Genomic DNA, 12,234 nt, shown 5'->3' with positions numbered 1-12,234 from the left:
AATCAGAATGAACTTTATTAAAACCTTTTAATGTATAATATAAAACAAGGTATGTGCTAGAGTTTTTTGTATTATTTACAAATCTGAGGGTAAGTAAATAACTATATATGCATCTGTACATGTATACATACAGAGGATAAAAAAAATCCTGCATAGTAGCTGGTTAACCTTGCTGTAAGGTTTTCATCAGAGACTCAACCTGGGTAAATAAAACTGATTGGTGTGTTTAACCGTACGCACTCGGCAATCCAAAACCTTATTAATCTCACAGGAAAAGAGCTATAGCTATAGTTGCTCCATCAAAGAAAACTATAGATTTATTCTCAACAAGATCCATGAGGCAGCAGAGTGCAGACTTGTAATAGTGGAAATAGCACAAAGGAGGAGATCAAAATGTAGGATCTGACAACACAGGTGAAGAACAGGGGTTCGTTCTTCGTACGTTGCTTTAAACATCCGAGATCAAATGAGACATTCAAGATGATTTTATCCGGCTAATCATGATCCGGCTAATTGGGTTCTTCGAACACACCTGTTGTTTACGATTAGTATGGCTGGATTGAGTTATCTGAGACAACTGCGCGTTCATGCGTTTGTTTAAAAGGGGAAATGTATCGATAGTAGAAACGATGATCAGCAACGCTGCTATTGGCTGTTCAGCATGGCCAAAGAACGCCCACAGTTTTTCTCCCAAGCAGAACAAGAGCTTTTAATGGAAGGTTATGCCGAATTTGTGTCATTAATTAAAACGACAGTTAACACCTCAAAGTCTGCTAAAGCCAGGAGAGAGGGCTGGCAAAAAGTAGCAGACAAATTAAATGCATAAGTGCTGTCTATGGTAGATGTTTCTATCACTTTCTATTGTATGATTTTTTTAATTTTAATAATTTCATGTTTAGCCTACTTTGTTCTTTTATGTCTTGCAACATGTAAACATATTGCAAGATTAAATAGAACTAATAAAAGTGGACTTGTTGTTGATTTTTATATTAAACGAATTTCCCTTTTACAAAAACATATGAATAACCTCAGAGTTTAAGAAAAGCATTTGCAATTTCAACAATACTTTTACTCAGTTAAACATTTATTTAAGTGCATTATGCATAGGAACTGGTCACAGTCATTGTAAAATGTTGAAAAACATTTCTTCACAGTTTTTGGGGCTTAAAAACACTGTCCTGCATGACAAAATACTTCAAACAAATAAAAAATTAAGAAATTATTTAAAATCTTCCACATCTGAAGCTCAGTGCTGTTGTTAGTTCTGATTGTAACCCTTATTAAAGCTTGGCGCCTGACTACAGCCATATATAGTAAGAGGCGGTCAGAGGTTCGGCTGAGGAGCCTGTGTGTGAATAACAGACAAGTACTTATTGTATTCTAACTTAAATTTTTACATACATTTAGGGAGGTATTCAATAATAGTATTAATATGTTCCTATGAATATAAACAAACACAACAGGAAAACAACAAAAAATAACCCTAATAACACCCGAAGAGTTTCTTTCTCTTATTTAGGGCTGTCCTTTTGTTTGCAGGATGATTAATGGTCCATCAATCAATGATCCGTGTTTTTTTTTTTTTTTTTTTAGTCTATGATCCACAGCAATAGGTCCGGGAAAATGAAATAGCCCGGTTCAATAAAATCCTACCGCACAGCTGCGGTCATCAGGTAGCTCCCATCCTGGGTGGGAACAGGGGGTGGAAAAAAAACCCTGACATAAATAAAAACAAAAGTTAGCACTTAAAGACGGTTAAACTGCCATCCATCCAGAGTTCCATAGGCCATTGACAAATTTAATGAAAAGTAACTTAAAATTATTGTTTTGATGCGGGTTTTTCGCGCATGCACGCCGGACTGGTAGGCAAAAGACGAACACAAAGGGGGACGCAAACAGAGAAACTAACGAGTTCTCCACGTATTTTTCTTCTTTAGATAACGTATCACAAGATCGTTTTAAGAGTAAGTTGAAAGTTGATGGTATCAGATTTCCAGATCCACACAGCAAAAGCCTGAAGGGACGGAGCGAGTCAGTGAAATGCTGGCCAAGTGTTCCGTACGGCGACATAAACAGCTGCCTTATAAACACGCAGGCCAGTACAGACGAGAGAGCATGAAAGCCATGAAACCACTGGACGGCTACAATTATTTTATATCGGGAAAAATGCTCCAGAAACGCCCGCGACGCCATGAGGGATTAAGCGGGTCAGAAAATGGATGGATGTTCACACGTTTGTGCAACAGCACAAAGCGACGTCGGACACAGACCGCGTCTCAGCAGAGAGGAAGACCCGCCCGTTAGGTTAAAAAAAAAGTTGTTCACTACGGATTATTTTGGTGTTTTTGTCTTGTTAAAATGGGTGGGGGTGTCGGCAACATTGCAGCGTAAACACAGAAGTACTAGCGCCCGTGAACGGAGGCGTAATAGAGCCGCTGTCAGACAGCCGGAGAAGCGGGCCGGAGAAGCGGCTGCTACAGCAGCAACAGGCGCTTCTCCGGCCCGTGTAGCGATCGCCACCTCCCCTCTGCCGCTATCTAAGTAGAACAATGACTAGAGCAGAATTAAGTTGTATTTACCGGAGATGAAGTGTAGACTGCAAATTCTGTCGTAGTATGATGGCTCCCCCAGTCCATTGGGAGTGTCTGCCTGCGCTCTTTTCATTGAAAATATCCATTTCTTTCTTCGTCCTTCCTCCTTCGGTAAACGACAGAAACGTACATCCAACGATTTGGAATGCCTCTCTGTGCAACCGGGAACACAAAAAGTCATAGGCATAGTTTAGATTCCAAAAATAAACTAACTAAAAGTACGCTCTAAATCACCCGTTTTGTCATGTAGTAGACGAGAACAGTACTGTTTTTTGCCTACCCGCGGGACCCGATGTAGCGCTGACGTCACGCGTGAACTACCCTATACATAGATTTTAAGCGGGCGTGTAGCCAACGCATTTATACTATAATATAAAAGTGACATAAAATAAACGACTCACCGTCGAGTGGTTGTCAGAAGACACCCAATGGAATCCTTCGTCTGGGTTAATTGGACTTGATTCAACAATATCCTTCAGTAATAGGGGGTTTTCAGTGACGTCACTGGCCAGCTTCCGGTCCGCCATCTTGGGTGTCATATTATCATATCATATCGCGAATGGATAAGTACGCCAGCACGCTAGAGCCACCAGATAAGGACGTATATCTGAGGAAATGTTCCGTGATCGACCATATGGACCTCTATGCCATTCACGGTGCCTTGTTTAGCACTAATCCAGATGATTGGCCAAATGTAGAGCACGGCGACATAGTGCATTACCTGGTGTTCAGTGAAAACCCTCTGCACAGTCTTGAAGAAATGAGAGCTTACAAGGATCTAGAGACTCACAACCAGTTCACATCTGGTTGGGTACGAGATGTAGAAGTTATGTACATGAAGGAAATCGCCATCATACGTGGACGGGTGAGTTTTAATAAGATGGTAAAAATGTAAACAATCCGACGCAAATGCGTGACAGCTTCTGCGGTGGCTGACGGCCGGCGGCGGTGCGCGAAGGCGCTTGGCTGCAGGGCTGATCGACGCCGCTCGCGGCTTTAATTATTTAAGCAGAACAATGACCAGTGCAAAATTAAGTTGTAAGCCTACCGGCGTAACCCGGAAGCAGCGCGGACGTCACTTTGCATATCAGACGTCTTCGGCTACCTTGTTTGTGGTGTGAGCGCCTATACTTCAGAACAGTTCCAAAGCTACAAGTCCTTGGAGTCTCATGTGCAGTTTACTAATGGATGGGTTCAGGAACTGCAGCTCATAAAGCCAGCAAACAGTGGGAACACAGTAACTCGTTCAAAGGTAAGCTGCGCTCAGACGAGCTCTGGCACCTGCTAACCGTTAGTGCTAACAACCACTCACGCATGTAATGTACTTTTAACTAGCTGCTATGTGTTTCAAAGGTTTAGAACACACTCTCATTGACATCGGGATACTGTGGAAAGTTATGTTCGGTCGTCTTACAGCCGCGATCCAAGCGAGCCGACGACTCTTTGTTATCTCTGACACTTGGTCTCCGTGGTTGCACCTCCAGGCAGGAAAGCGGTGGAAAGTTAACCCATTTTCTATGTTTTTTCCCACGGCGAACATGTGTTGCGCTGTTACAGCCCACAACACAGCAACGGTTTACCATGGTTGAAATCAAGTTAAGGTGAAATTAATCAAATTAAAACACGGCTGAGAGGGAGTACAGTACGCGGTAGTCAAGTAGTCTGAGTAGCGGCGGCGGAGGCAGTCAACATGACGCCCAAGCCCTATTATTAATATATTCTTACATGTTTTAAATGCTTAACAGTTACTTACCTGTGACAAAGTGAGCACCGCAGACTCTGGCGTATTCCATCTTCACACCGTCCAAATCGGACCTGGATATCCGTGTCAGCCATAGGTGACGGCGTTGTTCAGATAGCTGTTTTGTTTTTTCACATTGATTCACGATTACGGCTGGTAGGCGATAGAGCGTTGATCTCCACCTCCACGGGCCGTGCAACCAACCATTAAACACATTTTCCCCATTGTTCACTTTCAATACTGCCTAAGGCGTCATACAATGCAGGGTCAACGAAGCGAAACGACTGACACCCAATATGGTGGACGCGCTGAGTAGTCACGTGAGCGTGACGTCACCTGAAAACCCCCTATTTAGGAAAAACGGCAGCACTAGCACTGCTAGCAATAGCAGCACAAGATGGAGGAGTTCACCTCTGACCTGAAACTCAAAGAGTACTGCTTGTTGTCTGCTCTGAATAAAACACAGCGCCACTCGTGGACAAAATAAGAACTGCAGGTTTTCAATTGAAAGAAGTACGTTTTTTTCAGTAATCATTGTTGAATAATGATAATGCATTTGGCCGCCATGCCAGACTAAATGGTACGGCCCGCGGGCCGTACATTTGACACCCCTGCATTAGAACATAGCGAAAAAAGTGAAATACAAAAATATCCTACAAAATGGTAGCCTTTAATTATTATACTGTATTTTAAAAAGCAACTTCTTCCTCTTTTTTAAAGCCACTGTTAAATTATGTGTTTGTCTGTGTATAACAGCCATCAAGAAAAAGGCTGAAAAAAAAACAGGTTATTTTTACTTTTGTTGCATGAGGCATGTTTCACCCTTTCTTTTTCTTTCACAAAATGACACAGGGTGCCATCCGTTCCCTATATAAACAGCATCTTCAACAAAAAAAAATTGTATGTTGACCTGAAAAAAACACAAATTAAGAGGAGAAATTTAACTCCACAACTCGAAAAAGAGAAAAATTGCACCAGAAATCGAATTGCTACAAAAGAACCTTAGAGTAAGTTCTAAAATACCATTTGACAGTAGTACTGCTGACTTTAGATAACTATCTCTTGTAGCAGGCAAAAGATGACTTGCTGGCTTTCCTTTATGAAGAATTGTTTAAATAAAACGACAGGAACTAAGCATTATTTGTTTCGTCTTTTATTAACCATTAAAAAATGGTGTTCCACAATTCTGTCCCGTCCTCTGCCACAAGGTGGTCCAAGTGCACTGGCTGGACACACTTCCCTATCTCCTCCACTTATAAAGCTGCGATCTAATCCTGTTTACATGAAATAAACTTGCTCGTGAGCAGGTTTAAGTTTGCACACATGTTGCTATGACAACAAGTCAGAGATGAGTTTCGAAGAACCAAACGATCCAAGATCATGCCAAATCGTCAACAATCAAATCCAGCTAACTGAGTTAGCGACGTACGAAAAACGTACCCCAGGGGTTTAAAATAGAGGAGAAAGCAGAGATGAAAGCAGGTGAAAGTAATCAACTAGACAAGAGACAGGTGAAAGACATGATGACCTGACAGTGCCTCTCTGCCTGTTCGGACGCTTTTTTCTCTGCTCTCTGCTTGCTTGCATTTTCCTGCCTTTTACTTTTTATCTCCTTTTTATCTCTTAACCTAAACCACAGAAAGTTGGATTTAGTTTTTATTTATTTATTTTCTTTTACTTATTTTTTGATTTTTGATTTTGAAAAGATGCCTTCCTTCAACACAATGGTCTTTGACAAGCTTTTACAGAAGATAGCTGTTATGGAACTGAAAATCTGTTGACTTGAAGTGAATTATGATGTAAACGCCGCGCATGGAAATGAAACCACCCTGCCTGTGATTCCGAGCGGTGACCACCAGCCCAGCGACTCAGCGAACCAACAGTTCCCTGAGGAAAATGAGAATCCCTGGACCACTCTGGGTGCAAGACCAAAGGATCAACGAACCCCACGCCTAGACAAAGAAAACTGGCCGAGACTACAGAGAGATGTCCCAGGACAAGGGAAACAACAACGGGCTGTTCTCAAAACAAATGATAGGAGTAAACCTGCTGGAAATGCTGGAATTCCGTTACTAAACAGATTTGCTCCGCTCCAAAATGTGACCCAGGAGGACAAAAATCAGAGGTATGTCAACGATTTTCATTCTAAGACATCAGAGAAAAGACATGCCACAGGGCCAAGGACCCTCATATTATGCAATGGTTCTGTAAGGGGGATTAAACATTTCTGTAACAAGAAAAACACAGAGTGTTTGATTTTGAGTGTTGATTTATAACGATCTGAACAGTGGCCTGGTGTCTGATTTAACAGACATCCTTCAGACAGACCTTCCAAGGGTTTTGAAAGAACGTCCGACCTTGGAAAAACTCATAATACAAGCTGAAGCCCTGAAGGACGTCGCCCGGATAAGAAAATCAGAAGTATTAAAAGAGGATTACATTCGTTTGTTGAACATTGTTGATGGCCTGAATGTCAAGGTGTTTCTTAGTGGCCCACTTGCCCCGGTTAATTGTGGAGATGAGATTTTTTCCAGAATTCTGATGCTAAACAAATGGCTGGAAAAACATGCAAAGAAACAACTGTAACCTTCATAGACAACTTTAACATCTTTTGGGAAAGAAGACATCTGGTCAACAGAGATTGTTTCTCTCTAAATAGGTCAGGTGCAAAACGGCTGATTTCAAACATCTATTCTGTGAACCATGCGTCATCAGCTTTGTTCCAAAACAAAGTACATCCAGTGCCAAAACAAATGATAAGCCCAGTGCAGCCCGAACAAGCCAAGATAAAGATGGCCAAAAAGATGACACAGAATGAGACGTTGTCAGAGCTACAGGACAATTCATCCCAGATCTCATCAGGACAAAGAGAGGACCAAGAACCTCCATCGTCACGAACACCGGTCCAGACTGGACCCGCCTCCCCTTTTTCTCCACAAAGCCCAGAAGTTCCTTTTCGGGAATTTTCTCATAACATGAACAAAGTATTTAAGATTGGCCTACAGATGACATCCTCTCCACATAGCCATTCTGCTGTGAATAAACCAGGATTCTCCAAAGGCCTCAGAGCCTCAGATCCTCCTCCTCTACATATCACAGAACACTCTGGTACTGAGGAACTCCAAATTACTTCGCTGTGATACAGATCGGCCCCTGGCCACACGTTTATCAGACATGACAGTTCCCAGCATCAGCCGGGGCCTTTCGCCGGAGATTATGGAATATCTGTGATAATACGTGGCAGAAATAAGAAAAACAAAAGGATAAACAGGAACAAATACTTAAAAATCATAAACTGTCAGATGCAACCTGCCACAGAGACATCATCAATCACTAAGTCATATAAACTGGGTTTATTAAATATTAGATCTCTGTCAGGGAAATCCCTTTTAATTAATAACTTCATTGTTGACTGTCACGGCTGTTGCCGTCACATTTGTGTTTCCCCCTTTTCTTTCTCATTTCTACTAAGTAGGCTGCTTGTCCCTGTGAAAAGACCCGCCCACTTCCTGGTTTCTGGGGTGCTGACCTCAGTCCCATCCATTGGTTCCCTCGGTTCCACCTCAGCCAATGGTTCATCCCCACCTATAATCACCTCCTGTTCATAAGGAGAGCCAACCCGTTGATTGAGGCAGCTTGTCACAGCCAGTTGACTTGTGTGCCTCGTGTGAATAAGAAATTGTTAGTTAGCTTATGCATTTGTGCTTAGTGGAGTGGCTCGTTTAAGTTTATGGTTATCCATTTTGGTTTGTGTTTAGTAGCCTGTGCCAGTGTCTTTTGTTGTGTTTGGTTGATGTGCCTTTACTAACTTGAGGCCAGAAAGAGGGTGGAATTAGGGCCAGAGTCCTCACTGATTGCCACACTGAGTTTTCCTATGTTAGTTTCATTAGGTGTAGTGGGTGCTGTGCTCTCTGTGTTTTTTAATAAGAATCGCCTCTGTTTAAATGTAGAGTTAGGCACAATCCTCCTTTTGAGGATCTCTTTTATTTAACTTGGTTTGTTATTTTCACAGCACCCTCATCCACCCTTCTTTTTGTTTGTGTATTGCCTGAAACTCTTGTTACCAAATAAATTATCATTTTATAAGAACTTACCGGTTTTTGCCTATATGTTTATGACCCCACTCCCCTAGACCAACAGGGGGTCTTGATGTAATGTTTTTAACAGAAACATGGCTGCATGAATTTAGTGAAGCAGCTTTACTGATGGAGTCGACACCTCCAAACTACAATTTTCTTTGTGAGAGCAGACACCAAAGGAAAGGTGGAGGAGTAGCAACATTGTTTAATGATTCACTAAAATGTAAAAAGGTGTTTTTGGGAAAATTTGACTCTTTTGAACATTTGGCTCTCCAGGTAAGGAGCCCGGTACGAACTATGTTTCTGAATGTGTACAGGCCTCCTAAGTCCACATCAAACTTTTTTAATGATTTTAGTGACCTGCTGTCTGTGATATGTGTTGATTATGACTGTTTAATTATCAACTTTCACGTTGACAACCCTGAAGACAGAAGTGCAAAAGAACTGTGTGACACACTTAGAAACTGGTTTAACTCAACATGTTAAACAGCCAACACACAAACAGGGACATATTTTAGACTTGATTATCACTAAAGGTCTAAAAATTTCACAGGTCAATGTAACTGATGTTGCCCTATCTGATCACTTTTCTGTTACCTTTGAAAGCATCATTTCCAGTGACTCATTTAGCCAAAGGGACATCGTAAGAAAACGCACCTTTAAGGACAATGCCGCGGAAACTTTTATTCAAGCTTACTCTGATACTTCAACCTTGGGCTGCAACTCAGTAGATGAGCTAGTAGATAACATTCATTCTAGTCTCAGATATCATTGACTGCATTGCTCCAGTTAAAGTGAAAGTTCTTTCCGGGAAGAATAAATTTCCTTGGAGAAATGCTCCAGCAGTTAGAGGTGAAAAAAGGGAATGTCGGAAAGCTGAACGCAGGTGGAGAAAGAACAAACTTCAGGTTCACTATGACATCTATAAAGAGAGACTTAACAGTTATAACTTACAATTGAAAAATGCAAGGGAATCTTTCTTCTCAGAGATCATCAAGAAAAACATTAATAATGCTCGTGTCTTATTTTCCACAGTTGACAGGCTAACAAATCCTCCTGTGTCCGTGACTTCCGAACTCCACTCCACCAGGGCCTAAGGATTGTGACATATAGACAATAAAACTGCACAATGTTCAAAAAGCTTTGCACTAATGACAACATGGCATTTTTTCCTTAGATATGTGACATAATGTTTAGGTTCAGTTTCAGCCATTCTTTAGCTGAAGCTCCTAAGCTTAAACATTTTTCTTTTCTTTCCAGGATCAGAATCAGACACTGGTAATTGGTTCTCACGCCTGCTTTTTTCTCGGACACCTACCAGGGACACAGGTGTGTTTTTTTTTTTTTTTTTTTTTATTGTTTTTTATAAAAATGTCTTTGGTAGAAAATACACCTAAAGTTAGTAAAGTGTACTTGTATAAAATTGCAATATCATTAAATTAGTGTTGCTGATTTATTTAAAATATTTATTCATGACTGCGATGGACTGGCGACCTGTCCAGTGTGTACCCCGCCTCTCGCCCATTGTCAGCTGTAGATAGGCACCAGCTACCCCTCATGATAGGGATAAGCGTGATGAAAAATAGATGGATGTATTCTTGATTAAAACACATTTTTTACATTTCTTTCATTTCTTTTAACTGACTACATTTGTCTTAAACTTAGTTTTACATTGATTAACCCCCTAACATTTGCCCATAAACATTGAAAAACTATTTCCTTTGCATGCGTCTTAAACCATGTGGAGCACATAGAAAAGCCTGGTTTTCTTATTTTGCCCTAAATGTACCACAACATACTTTAGAAATTAATTTTGACATTCTAAAATAAATGCCTTTCATAATTTGTTACCCTTATGGGTCTATAATTATAAACTGTAATAAAGTGCTGCCAAGTTAAAGTGCTGGTTTAATATGTTACAACATTGTTTTTTTTTTTTTTTTTTTTTTCTTATTTCCAATTAGGAGTGAACTTTTTTGATTGTAAAAAATCTGACCAGTCAAATCAAAAAAGTGAGTCAAGCTTCTATTTCTTAATGTTTTGAAATGTGTAAAAGTCAGCAGACATTGATGGTCTTTTCCAAACCACAGTGAAGGTGAAGGTCCACTTTATATCCAACCAAGATACGTTTGGTGCTGCTGATGCCATAAAGAAACAGTTGAAGAGCAACATGGGGTCATCACTACAGGAAGAAGAAAGAAGGAAGGAATGCAACATGATTGTTGTCTTCTGTCCAATCTTCCGCAGTGTTGAATCAGATGTAAACTCAATGATGGAAGCTACAGCAGGTAATGAAAACATTTATAACGTTACCTTCATTTTACAGGTTTGAAAAATCTGGTTCCACCTGGATACTTTTGATTTATCACATTTCACAACATGTTTACGGAATATAAGTATTTCTCAGATTATTCAGACTTTGCCAGTTGGTCAAAGTTTCAGATTTCCCGTTGTTCTAGATGTCTTAATGTTTTCTGGGTTTTCTCAGTAATTCTCTCAAAGGGTTAATTGTGCCCATCTCAGCATCAGCTGCACATAAACACCAGTGTTTGTAGCATTTAAAAGATTGTGGGTTTTATTAAACCAGGTATGCTGGATTTTCTAGCTCTTCCAAGTACCTGTACAAAGAGAGCATATGGTAAATTCCTTATGGTTCCTGCAATTTAATTTATAAATAGGTAGTTTAATTCAGCTGTTGTTGTTGCTGCAACCAGACATGTCCCTTTAGTGGACCAACACAACCCAAAATTACTAATATGTTGAAATTGCAACAGTGCTGAGAAATTAGAGTCTAAGCATCTAAACAAATTAATTTGTATTTGTAATGTATTTGTGAGCAAATAATGTATTAATGTCATCATAGTGAGGAACTAACAAAGATGAAATGATGACAAGATCGCATGAAGTTGGTTATCAATTTTTCTCAGAAGGTGAGATGTGAAGTGGCACTGCTAAAATTTGTTTAAAATAAACTATACAGTTTCTATGAAGTTCAACATAGTAGTAAAATTGGGACATGCATGACCTGTTGGTTTAATGAGAAAATACACAAGTGTGTTCAGAGAAAGAGATCAGCTAAGGAGAGGTAGGACACAGTGAGGAGTGAAGAGATTTGCCAGTAATGGAGGGAGATGCAGCCTAAAGTGAAGGTAGAGGTAGCTAAAGCCAAACAACCATCATATACGGAATTGTATGACAGATTGGACGATAAGGTATTGGAAAGGTAGGAGGATGGGAAATATTTATACAGGTTGGAGAGGCAGAGGGACAAAAATGGGAAAGATTTTCCACAGTTTAGGGTGATTGAGATAGAAATGTACCAACAAGTGCTACAAGGACAACCCAGTTTCACTAAAAAACATGCAATATCCACATTGATCCACAGGAGGAAACAAAGTATTGTCACAATTCGGCTCCCTCAATCAGACTTGGTTTTCCTCTTTTTAGGAAACACGTCAAAATATGTAAAAAAAAAAAAAAAAAAAAAAAAAAAAAAATCACATTTTTTTAAGTCAGAACTGAGTAGACTTAATTAGTGGGAACAGGTGGAGATGACCTAGGGGAGGGTGGTGGCTGGAAGAAGACTGAGCTGATTGGATAGTGAGTGATGGCTGAAAGGTGACTGGCTAAATAAGAAAAGTAATGATAGTAAGATGGAAAGATAAACAAAAACCCAAAATCAACACAGGAAAATGTCATGATTTTGTCACTTTTCCTTTGTCTTCACACGTTGTAATGAATCGTGGAGATAGAACCCAAATGTGAGCCAGACACGGAGCTGAGTGTTGAAAAAGGGGTTTAATAACAAAATCCAGGAGACAAA

The 12,234-nt window shown here is 40.3% G+C and overlaps 1 protein-coding gene across 1 annotated transcript in view; it reads left to right on the top strand.

The window, feature by feature from the left end:
* LOC105922959 overlaps window positions 1-12,234 on the top strand; it is a 57,284-nt gene that overhangs the window by 39,828 nt on the left and 5,222 nt on the right. Inside the window, exons 9-10 of the mRNA XM_036129468.1 lie at window positions 9,672-9,740; window positions 10,502-10,699. Of these exons, the coding sequence (XP_035985361.1) occupies window positions 9,672-9,740; window positions 10,502-10,699 (267 nt within the window). The remainder of the gene's footprint in view (window positions 1-9,671; window positions 9,741-10,501; window positions 10,700-12,234) is intronic.

Source organism: Fundulus heteroclitus, unplaced genomic scaffold, assembly GCF_011125445.2.
Source record: "Fundulus heteroclitus isolate FHET01 unplaced genomic scaffold, MU-UCD_Fhet_4.1 scaffold_173, whole genome shotgun sequence".
Taxonomy (NCBI): domain Eukaryota; kingdom Metazoa; phylum Chordata; class Actinopteri; order Cyprinodontiformes; family Fundulidae; genus Fundulus; species Fundulus heteroclitus.
Note: the sequence above shows the minus strand (reverse complement) of the source record. Positions and strands in the feature narration are given on the sequence as shown.